At 54.5% G+C, this 15137-nt stretch overlaps 2 protein-coding genes across 2 annotated transcripts in view; one reads left to right on the top strand and one right to left on the bottom strand.

Moving 5' to 3' along the window:
- MSH2 (mutS homolog 2) overlaps positions 1-15137 on the top strand; it is a 222312-nt gene that overhangs the window by 92075 nt on the left and 115100 nt on the right. The window lies entirely within an intron of this gene.
- The window catches only part of KCNK12 (potassium two pore domain channel subfamily K member 12), a 53524-nt gene continuing 46608 nt past the window's right edge, over positions 8222-15137 (bottom strand). The window contains exon 2 of the mRNA XM_032411029.1: positions 8222-13534. Within this exon, the coding sequence (XP_032266920.1) occupies positions 12633-13534 (902 nt within the window). The 3' untranslated portion in view covers positions 8222-12632. The remainder of the gene's footprint in view (positions 13535-15137) is intronic.

Raw genomic sequence — 15137 nt, 5'->3', positions numbered from 1 at the left:
CCCTGGCTCCTTGAGCAAGAGGGCTATAGGAAAAACAGACAGCCAGCCCCTTTTGGAGACACTCTTAGAAACTGTAACACTGGTTGGGAGAGAACCCCTAACCCCCCCAAAGAGTGGAAAACAAGATGTGTGGGAAAGTGATAGGGTAGAGAGATGTCAACAGTGGCCATGGGAGAGAAGTGTGTCGGCACCCCCCTCACTGCGGGGCATCGGGAAGGAGAAGGGACAGGATGTAGTGAGTCACTCGTGTGAACCCCTATCTGTTCACCTGGGGCCCTGATCCCTGGAGGGGCTGAAGCATGAGTAGCTGAGGTCAGTCAGCGGGTGCTCCATGCCCATGTGACTGACCCCCGACCCCAGTAAAACCCTAGACATCGAGGCTCAGCGGCGCTCCCCTTGCTGGAAGACTTTGTACGTGCCACACATTGTGACTGGGAGAATAGGTGCCCTCCGAGCGAGCCCACCAGGAGAAGACCAGTAGGTGCTGCCGCTGGTTTCTCCAGGATTCGGCAATCTGTGCTTTTCTCCGTCGCTCATCTTAATCTCTACCCTTCCTCTGTGATCAGCCACAAGTGTGCGTAGCATAGCTTTTCTGAGTTCTGTGAGTCCTTCGTTGAACCTGAGGGTGGTCTTGAGGACCCCCGACAAAAGGTGCCAGGACCTGAGCCCCATGTTTGTTTCAAAGGCCCTACAGCAGGTGGTCTCACCCGCGTTTGGCACCAAGAAGCTGGTGGGGAGTGTGTATATTTTTCTTTAAGTGAAAGGGGGAGGAGATGCCCTGAAATCTCACCTCAGAGGCAGATCTGCTTCTGTTCTGGGCTTCGCCCCACCCCCCCCCCCCGCCCCCCCCCCCCCCCCCCCCCCCACCCCTCCCACCCCCGTCCTGCCCCGCCCCGCATAAAACCAGGACTGCAAGTCACTTCCCTTTCGCCCTCAGGCTCCTCGTCTGTAACACGGGAGGGCAGGCTAAACCGTGGGGAAGGGTGGCCAGCGCAGGCTCTGGAGTTCGGGGGGGTGTTCGGGCAGCTCCTTCCCTTGTGTCCCTGGCCTCCCCAGTGCGCAGCGGGTGAGCTGGAGGGGGGACCGAGAGGCCGGCGACGCTCGGCTTGTGTTCCCACTGCGCCGAAGGGGGCACTGGGCTCTGATGGCAGATCTGTGTGGAGGTTCCGCAGCAGCAGCCAAGCTCCCGAATGGCAGCGGTGGTGGAGCCGCGGGGCGTGAGCCCAGCCTGGAGTCCGCGCGCAGGCCCCACAGAGGTCGGGGCGCTCACTGCGCGGAGGCTGTGGGCGGAGAGGGGCTTTGATGCCGTCAGGGCAAGGGGGGGAGGGGCTGCAACGCCAGGAGAAGGCTGTGCCCTAAGACGTCTCCTGGCTGGAAAGCTCGATTCCGCCCCCAGTGCTTCTGCGTTATGCCTGTTAATTTATTTAGAATGAACAAAACTGCCGTAATCATAATTTCCCCCCACTTTTATTATTTTGATTTTTAACCAGTGGAAAAGGAAATCCCTTACCGGGGAAGGTGAGGCGAGGATAAGTGGGCTGTGGAGGAGCAAATGTTCCCCGTTTCTGGAACAGAGAGACTCTCTAGCCAGTAGAAACCTCCCTCCAGCCCTCTTGCCTCAAGCTCTGGATGCTGAGAAGAGAATCTAGGGAAGTTGGAACATGGAAGAAGGAGACAGATTGAGAGACTCTTGGGAATCTTGGGGTGTTTGGTTAATAGTATCAGAACTGGGCTGGCAGAGACCCTGTCACATAAACACTAAGTCAACGCTGGAGACAGCATTTGTTAGAAATGTAATAGGAGATGGCTGGAAATTTGTCTTTTTTTTTTTTTTTTTTTTTTTTGAGAGGGAGGGGCGGGTCAGGGGCAGGGGCAGAGGGAGAAGGAGAGAGATAATCTCAAGCAGGCTCCATGCCCAGCGTGGAGCCCAATATAGGACTCAATCTCACGAACTTGAGATCATGATCTGAGCCAAAATCAAGAGTCAGATGCCTAACCGACTGAGCCATCCAGGTGCCCCAGAAATTTGTCTTTTAAAGGAAGGAATGTTAGGGCTTACATCCAGCTTCAGTCCTCTGAAGCCCAAAGTCAGCAAGGTGGATCAATGATGCCCTAGAATGGCCTTTTCTGCGGCCTTTATCTGATGAGTAGGGTCCCCATCTCGATCTGCTGGGAGCCCAGGCTTCTGCTTCCTTCTGATCCATCAGAACCTGGTCTTGGAAGAGGCTCCACGGACAGTCATTTACACTTTAGTGAGAATATGTCATTGTACTCTCTGTCCCACAGATGTCTGCATTCCAAGACTGAACTTTCCCATGAAAGTTGCTACTGCTACGAAGGACATCCCAGCCCTCCAAGAGCAGGGAAGGAGTTATCCTGGGTCAAGGACAATGTTAGTTCACATTTTTTCAGTTGCAGGGTGACCTAACTCAGTCATAGACAAAGAGGGAAATTACTGGCTCGCACCGGTGGGAAGGAAGCTGAGGATCCTCCCAGATTTGGGGGAAGAAATGCAGGCGCCAGCCTCAGGGGGCACAGCTGGGCTAAGGCAGGCCTGCCTCTGCTTCCCTTTGCATAGAGGTTTCCTTCTCTCTTCCTGCAGGTTGATGCTCCCTGCAGCGGCGGCCGAGGGAGGACATCCACTGCCCCACAGTCCTTGCAGGCAGGATGTGGTGGACAGGCACTCAGCATCCATTCCACACTCTTTTTAGAGGGCTGCCCTGTATTGCAGAGACTAAGAGGCTGGAAACTATGTTCCCCAGACTCTCTTGCAGCTACCAATCTGGCTGAGGTTTAGATTCTGCGTGTTAGATGCATTTGCACAAGATTTGAGAGGCAGATCAGAGGTAGAGCCTCTGCTTCTGCTGTTTGCTGCTGGCAGCGGGGTGTGTCTGATTTTTCTGGAGTGACTTCTTTGTCAGGGTGGCCTTTATGCAAACGGCTGCTTCCTGATTGTAGGAGAGGTAGCAACCCTCTTAGGGACCTGGCTGCCTGGGTGTGTCTCTCCCCGAGAGTCAGTCCTGAGAGCTTCACCCAGAGTCTTTTCGGCTTTCCCAGTGACATACAGGCTATTTGATAGCCCAGGTTAAATACAAAGTAAAGCTCATTAGACCAAAAATAGAGTGAAAACAATGTACGGCCAAGCAGGAAACCTGATCCAGGACAGGGTCTGGGAAGGCTGTTCAGATGAGGTTTAGGGAGGAGAGATGGGTAACGTCTTTTAAAATCAGAAGACTGCAAATTCTGTGTCCCAGAGCAGGAAAGCAAAGTCTCCTAGTGATGCTGACAGATGTGTCCGTTGTGGAAGCACAGGGGGACTGGAAGGGGCCTGCTGGGTGCTGGTGGCGCTTGTCTCAGGATTATGGGTCCAGGTGTCTCTCCCAAGCACATAAGACCCTGGGGGGGGCTATGGCACCAGGGCCCTGCAAACTCAGTTAGGCTGTCAGTGTCAGTGACCTCGGTGGCCAGGTCAGTGTTTATCCCCTGTAATAAATCTCACCTGCTTAAACCGGCTGCACTGGATTCTGTTGCATTAACTTGGCCCTGACCAGGGCACCAGGCCTTGCTTGTAACCTACGAGAGGAAAGGGCCACTCAGTCACCCCTGATCCTTGGAAGGTCAAGGAGGTGCTCCCTGGCCTGGGCCATGTGCCCTCCCTTAGACCAATGACCGTGTCTGAGGATGTGGAACCAGGGGTGATCCGGCCTAGAGAGAGGGTGCCAGGTACTGTATGTAGGTGGTCTCACTCCCTACATCCTCTTGTAGAGGGACTGTTGCAGGTGATGGTGACCATCTTCTGGTCAATGAGATGTCAGCAGAATGGCCCCAGGGAGGCCTAGGAATGCCACCTCCTGGGAAGGCTCCCTTCCTACTGCCTGCTGCTGGTGACACAGACGTGGGACTTGGAGGTGTGGCTGCCTCGGCACCTGAGGTGACCAGCATGAGGACCAAAGACAACATGCTAAACATGGCAGGTGGGAAGAGAGGAGGAGCCGGCCTTCCTGCCTTACGGCAGCACCTGCCACCAGACTCTGGTTATGTGAGTCAAATCATCCCCTTCTTCTGCTTTAAGCTCCTCTCTATTGGATTTCCTGTTACTTGCAGCTGAACACATTCCTAACTAACCCAGGAAGCACCCTGGGATTGACAGGTCCACTAGACCACAGGGAGAGGGGGTAGTTTTTCAAAAGGACAGGACAGGGACATATTGTTCCCAGAAGAAGGGGACAGGAGAACGTCCAGGACAGATAAAGGCAAAGGCTCCACGATGTACTCTGATGGGCCTTCTCAACACCCCTAATCCCTCCCCTGCAGGCGGGACTACCCCAACTACGGGTATGCCCAACTACCATGGTTTGTGCCTCCTGAGTGGAAGCCAGCAGGGCTGGGACCTGATGAAGAAGAGAAGGACTTGAAGAACCTGATCTGGAGCCATCTGAGGGGGAGGAACAGAGAGGATGGGGGTTGGGTAGAAGAGGTCTATAAACTCCCATGTTCACTGGCTGCTGAGATTACATACCAACTCCCCCCCCCCCCCCCGCCCACCCCAGGGCGGCCCTGGACGTGGAGCTTTCTGAGGCCAGAGCTCTCGAGCAGCCCTATGTAACAGGCCTTGCGATCTGTGCCGTCCAACATGGTAGCTATTAGCCGCATGTGAGTGTTGAACACTTGAAATGTGGTTTCTGCAACTGAAGAGCTGAGCTGGTAATTTAATTAAATTTAATTTTAAATTCATTTGAATGGAAACAGCTGTGTGTGGCTGGTGGGTGCTGCACCCGACAGGGCAGCTCTCCAACACGGTCCTGTATTGGTCCCGGAGGAAGCAGAGACACGTAAAGACAAAGGCCTGGAGCTCACAGAGGTTCCCACAGGGTTGGGAGTGTGTGTGGAAGCCGCAGTTTTCAGCAGGAAGCTGGCCAGCCTGCCACGGGCACGTTTCCTTCCATTCTGCATCCAGATGGCCGGTCCTGCTCAGTGTAGTCCATGGAGAAAGAAGGGGCACAAATGGTCCATGTTGGGTTAGGCACTCGGCAGATGTTTGCTAAGTGTGGTTCTTGAAGGAATCCCCGTGGACTCCTTCATTTCTCCCCTCACCCCCTGTTCCCCTGAGCCTCAGAGTGACAGAGCCCAAAGGCCCAGCCCTCACAGGGCTGACATGGACAAGGAGCCCCAGTGAGAGGGAGAGGCCTGCTGGCCATCAGCGAGAGGCAGCCACAGGGCAGAGGGGAGCCCTCATGGCCTCTCGTTAAGCCTTTCTTTAGTGATTCCATCAACATCCGTTCTGTGAACATTTCCCTCCAAATGGAGTAGCAAGAGGCCAGGGATATAATTTGCTTTGCCCAGACTCCAGTTCTTTTTTTATTTTTTGTATTTTTTAAAATTTAAATTCAATTAATTAACATATAGTATATTATTAGTTTCAGAGGTAGAGTTCAGTGACTCATCAGTCTTTTTTTTTTTTTTTAATTTTATTTATTTTTGACAGAGAGAGAGCACAAGCAGAGGAAGCATCAGGTAGAGGCAGAGGGAGAAGCAGGCTCCCCGCGGAGCAGGGAGCCCGATGTGGGAACTCGATCCCAGGACCCTGGGATCATGACCTGAGCCGAAGGCAGACGCTTAACGACTGAGCCACCCAGGCACCCCAAGGTTTTCTCATCAGTCTTACATAACACCCAGTGCTCATTACATCACATGCCCTCCTTAACGTCCATCACCCAGTTACCCCATCCCTCCACTACCCCTTCCCCCCTCCACTCCAGCAATCCTCAGTTTGTTTCCTATGATTAAGAGTCTCTTACGGTTTGTCTCCCTCTCTGATTCCGTCTTGTTTTATTTTTCCCTCTCTTCCCCTGCGATCCTCTGTTTTGTTTCTTAAATCCCACATATGAGATCGTATGATAATTGTCTTCCTCTGATTGACTTATTTCGCTTAGCATAATACTTTCTAGTTCTAGCCACGTCGTTGCAAATGGCAAGATTTCAGTTTTTTGATGGCTGAGTAATATTCCACTGTGTTTATATATATATATATACCACATCTTCTCTATCCATTCATCTGTCGATGGACAGCCCAGACTCCAGTTCTTACAGCCAAGGGAGCACTCCATGTCCTTCCCCTCTTTGGTCTTGTCACTTGCCACTGTTCATGGCTGGGACACTCCTGCCCCTCGTCAGCATGCTCAGCTTGGACAGCCTGCCTCTAAGGGCCTTTCCTGACGGCGGGGCAGTGGGCTGGCTGCCTCCCCTGGGTACTCCCACAGCCCAGGCTGTCCCGTGGATCTGTGGCACCCATCCTGCGTAACTGCGGTGCCCAGTCTCACGAGCCTGGAGGTCAGGGACAGTGAGGACTGTGCTTTCTCACCCATGTCTCTCCAGCCCCTGGGGCGCCTGGGTGGCTCAGTCGGTTAAGCGTCTGTCTTCGGCTCAGGTCATGATCTCAGAGTCCTGGGATCAAGCCCCACATGGGGCTCCCTGATCAGTGGGGAGTCTGCTTCTCCTTCTCCCTCTGTCCCTCCCCCCTGCTTGTGCATGCTCTCTCTCTCTCTCACTCAAATAAATAGATAAATAAAATATTTTTTAAAAAAAATTCTGGGGCCATGTCTCTCCAGCTCCTAACAAGAGGGGGTGGTTGGCCTTAAATTAGACAAGTTACTTACCCCTGTGACCCAGGACAAAATGGGGGAAAGTACCAAATTCCTAGGGTAGGTAAGGGACAATGAGATAAATATGCAAACTCTCGTCCAAGGGCCTGGCTTGGAAAATATAAGTTCTTTTTTCTTATCTTCTCCTCAGGAGAAGATAAAGGTAACTGACAATAGAAGGGAGAGGGTTGCCAGTCCATTGGGCATGGCTGGCAGCGGGTCTAAAATGGCAGAAGAATCATAGGCCTCCCATTTGAAAAGAAGGTAAGGAGCACCTTGTGCAGGTAAATCCCCCGCCTGAGCTGATTACACAGCTGGGGCCCAGGGCCCAGAGAGACAGGAGGGTTGAGGGGCACCAGAAGCCAGGCCCCTCCCATGCCACAGCTGGTGAATGGGTCTTAGCTGGAAGCAGGGTAAGAGGACTCTTTCATTCCAGAAACACTGCAGGCCAGTGTTTTTCAAACTGCTGGGTGTGATTCATCAGGAAATCAATTTAACAGCTTTAACCGGCATTAAGACAAAACAAAAGAGAATGGAAAATAGGATACTGCGCGTCACTACAGTGCCATGAAACCTCTGGGGTTGGGGGAGAGAGAGTGATTTTGTAGATTGAGGTGGGCGGGGCCATACTTGAGTGACCTGTAAACTACTTCTCAGCTCCAGGGAGGGCACCCCAGGGAAAAGGATGACCCGGGGACGCTGTGGAGTTTGCACTATTATGATGGCACCACGGACAGAAGCAATCATCTAGATGGAACCTTCTTCCCCGGCTGGCCCTGCAGAAGCAGTAGGGGCTACCTGGTCCCTCTCAGGGCGACCCTTTGCATTTGTGGAGAGCTGACACTTTTCAGTTCTCAGCCTCTCATTTACTTTTCATAAGACTCCTGGTGTGGGGGGGTGTACATGGTATCATTATCCCATTTTAGAGATGAGAAAATTGAGGATCTGAGCCAGCAGAGTGACTGCCAGATGCGGAACTAGATTTCAGGCTTCCTGGCTTCTAAGTGGGTGCGCTTTCCACACAATGACCAGAGTGCTCTGTGTTTAGAGTGTGGGTTCAAGACACTCCATTAGGAGTACCTGGGCACCTTCCACAAAACTCCAGTGTCTGCCTGAGCTCCTCCTAGGACTGAAATCAGGATCTCGGGCCGGGGGGGCCAGAGGCAGGAGCGGGACAGGGGGCGGGGGTAGGTGGGGGTGGGAGAGATGAGGGGTGGGGAGTAGGGGTGGGGTAGGGCCTGGGCATCAGTATTTTCTCAAGTTGCCTCTGGAGAATCTTGTGCATCACCAGGGTTGGCAACTGCTACCACAATGGGGCCAGTTTCCTCCGCGCCCATCTTCCCACCGGGCTCCGCTCTTAGAAACCGGCCCCACCCAATTGGGCCAAGCTGCCTGCGAGGTCCATTGGCGCCTCCTGGCTGAGATGGATGTCACCGTTGTATTGCTGAGTAACGTCCGCAGGGAGCTGCTGCTGGGGCCCAATCTGAGGAGCTGAGGTCTCCTGGGGCCCCTGAGAGGAGGTGTGATCAGGGAGGTGGGGAGGCAGGAGGCTCTGACAGACAGACAGCAAACAGCTCAAAGGGGTGGCAGGCTGCATTTTATTCATCGTTAATTTCAACACCCTTCAACTCCTCTCTTGGAGTACTGCTCAGAAAAATAAATGTATTGTTTAAGAAACCCTGCAGACTTGCCCCGCATGCTCTAACCCCCCTCCTGAGAGAACACAGTAGCATAGAAAATGATCTGTAAAGCGAGGGGAAGCTTCCCTAGGGAGGGGGGGCGAGGAGGAAGAGGCTGAAGGAAAGGGGAGGAGGGTCTCGGGCCCGTGAGTACAGAAATCCCATCGCTTCTCAGCGCTTAAGGAGGTGCCTGAAGGTGCCAGAGCTGCTCCTGGGAGGGGGCACGAGTCCAGGCCCCGAGTCCGCGCGGAGGAGCCGGCCCTGGCTCGGGAATGGTCTCCGCAGCCCTTCCCCCACCCCGGGCCGCAGAGCGTGCCGCCTCCGGCCGCCCCGCGAGCAGCTCGCAGTACCGCAGCCCTGCAACAGAGAAGCCCCAGCGCCTCTTCTGGACTCAGAAGGGCCCTAAGCAGTCTGTCTGGCTGTGCTTTCCAGACCGTGTGCGGGTGGAATTGTGCTTTTCGTTTGTTAAGAAGGTAAAAAGTTACAGTAAGACGGAACCCGCTGGCCCACAGCTCCTGGGGCCGCCGCCACCTCTGTGGGCTTCCATCTGCCTCGGTTCCCCAGAAGCTTCTCCTTTGGCTGTGAGGCCTCAGCCACCCTCACCCCGGAGCACGCAGGAAGAGGGCGTCTGCTAGGAGGCCTGTCTGAGGGGTGGAGGAGCCTGCGTAAATTTAGCAGCTATCTTCCACGGTTTGGCTTGGGTTTGGACGCCGGCTTCTATGTAAAACACAGATTCAAATTCATGCAAAGTGTACTCGAAGCTCCCCCAAAGCGGAGAGGAATTTTCCAGGCCCTAGTAGATCTCCAGGGAGTTAAAAATGGGAAAGCTTTCTTCTCAACGTGATCTAGACTGGGATTTTTCCTTGGGGAAAGGGGCTAGTAGCTCTTGGTAAGGCTGGTGTGTGTGTGTGTGTGTACGTGTGCGTGCGCGCACGCGTGTAAGTACACATGATGTTGTGATGTGTGAAGCTCCTGGGCAAATGCCCAGGACTGTCTGGCATTTTCCACAAGCAGAGGGCCTGACACAGCCTGAGCCTTCTGACTTTTTCTCCAGGCCCCGGGGGCTCTGGCTTCGATCAGAGGACAGAGGAGCCTGACCACCTGGCCTCATTAGCAAGCAAGGACATCAGGGGGGGCTTCCCTACCTGTCTGCTCATCCCAGAGAAGTCCCAGCTGCTCACTAAGACCCTGGCCTCTGTGTCACCACAGCAGGTGGCAAGGGCTGCTTAGAGCCCCACAGCCCCAGCCCCAGAGAGGTGAGTATAGGCCTAAGGTGAGACAGCAATCCCAGGAGTTGGGGGGTGGGAGTCATAGACTACAGGGAGCTACCAGCCGTGGGTCAAACTGGAGATCCCCACATGGAGGGAGAAGCCACAGCATCTAAGAGGATGGAGCCTTTGCTTAACCTGAGGTTCAGAAGAACCTGCACCAAAGGAAGGGTTTCCTATCAACATCATTATTCCCGAAATGATGGTAGGATCCCAGTCCTGGTATTCAACGCTCAGCAGGATGCCAAATAAGCTTGAGGCAGGGGTCTAGGCTCCAGCAATCCCCCTAACTTTGGGAGCCTGGCTTTTCCCCCGAAGAAGCAGCCACTGACACTTGGGGCACTGAGCTCTTCGGCCTGAGGTGAAGGACAACGATGGAATGAATTTGGGTGGGGGGACTAGGGGAACATGGGCGAAAATACAAGCACGCCATGGGATCCTGAGCTACTTTTGTATGTTGGAGGGCTGGTGTTTCTCTGGGAGGTTGATGAGAGGGAAGGGTCCCTTCCCTGTCCCCATTAAGCCAGGCTTATGGCTCCTTCAGAAGCTTGCTCAAGCTGCTCACAATTGTCTCCTTCCAAAGGCAAAGCATAGAAGTGAAAACAGCTAAGGCTGCAGCATGAGCAATTTAAGATAGACTTTAAGAAGCACTGCTGACAGAGAAGACTGCCAAGGAAGGTTGTTAGGTTTTCTTCTCTGTAGGTGGGTCCTGCTCCCTCCCGTGGAGACACGGTTCTGTGCAGTCTTGTGCGCTGGTCAGTGGGATCCCCTGGACACCTCTTTGGCCTGTCTAGCTCAGAGAACCTCATTAGCTAGGTCTTAAGCTTCCTGTGCTGTTGCTGGGGCTCACTTCACCTGGGTTGACTGCTGTTTTGCCTGCTGTCAAGTCCTCGTGGTCTAGATGCCTCCATCATGGGGAAATCTCACCCCTCTGTATGCTTCAGATCCCCAAGTTATTGCTCGTTGCCTGGGTGACACCTCTAATTGGATGCCTTTTCATCTTCCCTTCTCCTAGAGGGATGGGCGTGGCACTTAATTTCTAGGCCCTCTGAGAGAGCCTTGGCCTAGAGTGCGTGTGCGTCTCTCGGTGTGCTGTCACGGCAGTGTGAACGAAGCCATGGCTTGGGCGGGGCAGGGGTGCCACCAGCTGGCCTGAGTGCCGGTCCCGGTGACTCCGGAAGCGTGGCTCTCTGGAAGCCTACCCTTCAGGATTTAGCAAGACTGACCTCTCTCCTGGCCGCTCTGCCTCACTGGCCTCACCCGCAGATTAGGGCCTGTGTTGAAATCCCAATCCCAATCCCAATGAGAAATTACCTAGAGTAGCTAGAGAGTCATTCAGATCCCAACACATTTTCCCCTTCTGGTCATGAACTGGAGGGGGAGAGGGGAGGTTGACATTCAAGCAGGACTCCTAATGCTGTGTGCATGTGTGTGCTTGTGGGTGTGTGTGCATGTGTGTGTGTGTTCCAGGCACATATGCTTCCTTTGCTGCCGGGGAGGGAGATTTCACGGCTTCCCATGCCTCGCAGGCATGCGGTGTAAGGCGTCCTGCTGCTTTTCTAAGACTTCCTGGCAGAAGCTGTAGATACTGGTGGGTCACACCGTGTCTGACTAGACTCTGGCATTTGTCCTTGGGATCATCTTTTTAGATGAGGAAAATGGGCCAAAAGAGCATTGTTCCTTTACAGTTCAAGAACCCCATCCTTTCAAGGAAGAAAGCATCTGACCTTCCTCCAGGTCAGGGACCTCTCTGCAGCAGAGGGCCGAGAACCGGTCCCTCAGCTTGAGGATCATCCAGCGCAAAACTAATTCCAAAACCGCTTCCATCCACCCATTCCATCAGCTCCCCGCCCCCCGCCTTCCTCCACCTCCAACACAGACTGTCAGTGGAGAAAACAAATTCACTTGACTATCAGTGGAGGCCAAACAGGGTTTAGAATGGGATCTGTCCCCAAAACATTATGGTCTCTGGAGCTAACTTCTCAGACATTTGCAGGATGGCTGCTGTGGGTTCCTGGTGCTGGGGAGCCCTGACTCAGAGGAGAAGGGGGTTCCGGAGGCTGCACTCTGCACCCTTAGGGGGAAAACGAGCTGCTCAACGGCAGTTAAGAAACGAAATCCACACCAACAAAGCAAGATCTTGTCCGAGAAGACCCAGACATTCCTAATTAGTAATGAAAAGCATTCCCAAGGATAACGCTGGTGAAAGGAAGGAGGGTTGGGGGATTCTGAGATGGGCCCCCAGCCTCAGAGATCAGCTGGCTGAAGCAAAGCAGGGCTCCTGCAGCCTGCGTGCTCCCCTCCCTGCCGGCCACCCTGGGTTTCCGGCATTAAAAGTAGCTGCCCTGTGTGCTGTGCTAAATGCACCAACCCCAGGCTGAGAAAGGCCAGCTGAGCCCCTTACCATCCCAATTTCCAAATCTCGGGGAAATGCCACAGTCCGCAAGTTGGTGCTGTGTTTCATCTCATTGCATAATACTACACCGTTCTCCGTGTGTAGCGGCTGTTCTATTTATATACATCGGTAGGCAACATATGGCTCTCCCCACCCCCACCTGTCAAAACTGTGACTACATCACTTCTGACGACCAGAAGGAAGCTGCTAGGCTGGGCCAGGATTCTAAATGCTGCGGAGGTAATTCAGAGCCATGAGAAGTTGCACCATATGCTTTGGGGTTGCCGGCTGCTTATGTGCATGGGGACGGGGTTTAGTGCCAGTCCGCAAAACCCAGGGATGGCCCTCTCCTCGCTGCGGTATGCACCGGGTGAGGGTCTGGGGTGCCACTTTCTCTCCCTGGAGGAGAATCTGCCGGGGGCCACGGTTCTTCAAGAGGGGACCCACGAGGAAAACAGGCTCCCCCGAAACTGCCCTGGATAACATCAGGCCTGGCCAAGTAGTATTTCTTTAAAAAAAATTTTTTTTTTTTTTTTGGTTTGATTTTATTGGGTAAAGATTAAGAAAGCGCCAGCGTCTGAGAGAAGGAAAGCAAACCACGGCCGGCGGCACGCCAGCCTGCCGAGGGTCCGTGGCGCGGCCCGGCGGTCTACCTGGAGGCGCTGGTCTCCGCCAGCCGGTTGTTCATGATGCCCAGCGCGCCCACGCCGCCCGAGAAGCCGTTCTGGCGCGTGTTGACGCACACGCTGCGCGGGTAGCCGTTGGCCGTCTCGGACAGCTGCTTCTGCAGCAGCGCCAGCGACACCTTGTTAGAGGCCGTGAGGTCGCGCATGGAGATGAGCTCGCCCGACAGGCGGCGGCCCTCGGCGTCGCTGTCGCGGGCCGCGGGGTCGGCGCCGAGCGCGGCCAGGCGGCGGCGCAGCCGGGAGCCCGGCGTGATGGCGTTGCGCCGGGAGAGGGGCGCGCCGGGCGCCGGGCAGCAGCGCGCGCAGCAGCGGCAGCTCAGCTTGCGCAGCATCCAGTTGAGCACCTGCTTGATGAGGATGGAGATGACGTTGAAGAGCGAGTAGATGCAGCACACGCCGAGCAGGATGAAGAGGAAGTTGCCCAGGCGGTAGAGCCCCTGGTTCCGGTAGGCGGCGTGCTGGCTGCTCACCAGGTCCCCGAAGCCGATGGTGCTGAAGGTGACGAAGCAGAAGTAGAGCGAGTCCACGTAGTCCCAGCCCTCCACGCTGGTGTACATGGCCGAGGCGCAGCACGACAGCAGCACGGCGAACAGGCCCAGGATCAGCAGCACGTGGTACACCGAGGGCTTCCAGCCCGCCAGGCAGTCGGCCTCCGAGAGCGCCGAGCCGCGGCGGAAGGTGGCGGGCAGCAGGCCGCTGCGGCGCAACTGGCGCTCCCGGCAGGCGCGCATGATGAAGGCCAGCAGCGAGATGATGCGCTCCAGGAAGAGGTTGAAGAACAGGATGGTCCCGGCGCAGCCGAACAGCCCGTAGGCGATGAGGAAGGCCTTCCCGCCCACCGTCGCGGGGGTGGTCATGCCGAAACCTGCGGAGACAGGGCAGGGGTCAGCGAGGCCCTGGCTGGGTGGGTGGCGCCTGCTGGGCGGCGAGCCGGGCGGGCCTACGCAGGTGCTACCGTGGCTTCCACCCTGAGTGGCTTCACTCAGAGGAGGGGAAACGGTGCTTGGACATTTCTCTCTCCCTTGGCGGCACTAGGCATGATTCCCGATCGGGGCAACGCCTAAACTGCTGGAGGAGACACGGCCCCTGGTCTTGGGGATCTGTAGATTGAAATGGGTGGGGCAGGATGGTCACTAGGAAGGACCCATAAAGACGCAGGAAGTGAAACCACTGCATAGGTGCAGACCACTGAGATACCTACAAAGCTACAAAGAGATGTTTTGTTTTGTTTTTAAAGGTAACCAATGGCACACATGGGCCTACTTAGGACAGAATTCCATAAAGGCTTCATTTTAACGGGGATTATTAGGGACCAGGTAGAGTGTGTTCAGTCCAGGCAGCTGTGTGTGATGCTCTCTGAAAGAGGGTTTATGAAACTGACAAAAAAATTGTTTGAGAATGAGTCCACATACTTCAGAGAGTGAGCTGGCTCTGTCGTTGAGTGTCCGACTTGGGGCTCGATCCCAGGACTCTGGGATCATGACCTGAGCTGGAGACAGCCGTTTAACAGACTGAGCCACCCAGGCGCCCCTATCAATCCACTTCCGTAGAAGGCTTGACTTTCCACCGGAGCGCGCCGGCCCCTGCCATCCAGGGCAGCGCAGCTCTGCCCCTCCCACTGAGCTCTCAGCCCACTGCCGCTGTGGTCTCCTCGTAGGACCCATGGTTGCCTCACTCTGGTTATAGAGGGGGTTTAGTCTCTTGGCACAAAGATTCACTGCTGCTTGGAGCCTGAGCTGGAAATGGATCATCTGTCTGAGCAGTACCGTGGCACCTTTCAGCACCTATGCAGCAAAAGTTCAGGGGCATCCTGTGACGTTTATGGCCCAGGTCAGGAGGGCTGCCTGTGTGCTGCTAATACTAGTGCGGCGAGCCAGGCCTGGGAACTCGGTGGAGAAGAGTTCTGTCTCCTTTGGCTTACTATTTCCTTAAAAGAGCCAGAGAAAAAAAATTTTTCAGTAATTCCTTAAGCCGATATACTAATCATTCTCTAGATTCCCTGGAGGAAATCTCAATTGCCTAACCACGGCCTTCATCTTATGCTTAATGACTTAAGTTAGGAGAAAAGCTTATGACGATACCCAAGTTGAAAAAGATGAATTATATCCCTAGATTCAGATTTTGGCCACAAGAGAGGAAAAACAAAAACACCAAAACCATACTAGCAGTGTAACCAATTTAATAGAGGGATTTTTCCACACTTTAAAGCCAAACCCAAGGGGTGCCCGGGTGGCTCAGTCGGTTAAGCATCTATCTGCCTTAGGATTGAGCCCTGCGTTGGGCTTCCTGCTCAGTGGGGAGGCTGCTTCTCCCCTCGCCCTTTGCCCCTCCCCCCCTCGTGCTCATGCTCGGGCTCTCTCCCTCTTCCTCTCCCTCTCTCAAATAAATAAATAAAATTTTTAAAAAAATCTTAGAAAAAAAAAGCCAAACCCAAGTTCTTGAATTCACAAAGAAATCAGCTCTGAATC

Source organism: Phoca vitulina, unplaced genomic scaffold (genome assembly GCF_004348235.1).
Source record: "Phoca vitulina isolate PV1807 unplaced genomic scaffold, GSC_HSeal_1.0 scaffold12, whole genome shotgun sequence".
NCBI classification, from domain to species: Eukaryota; Metazoa; Chordata; class Mammalia; order Carnivora; family Phocidae; genus Phoca; species Phoca vitulina.
This window is presented reverse-complemented; position numbering and strand designations above follow the sequence as displayed.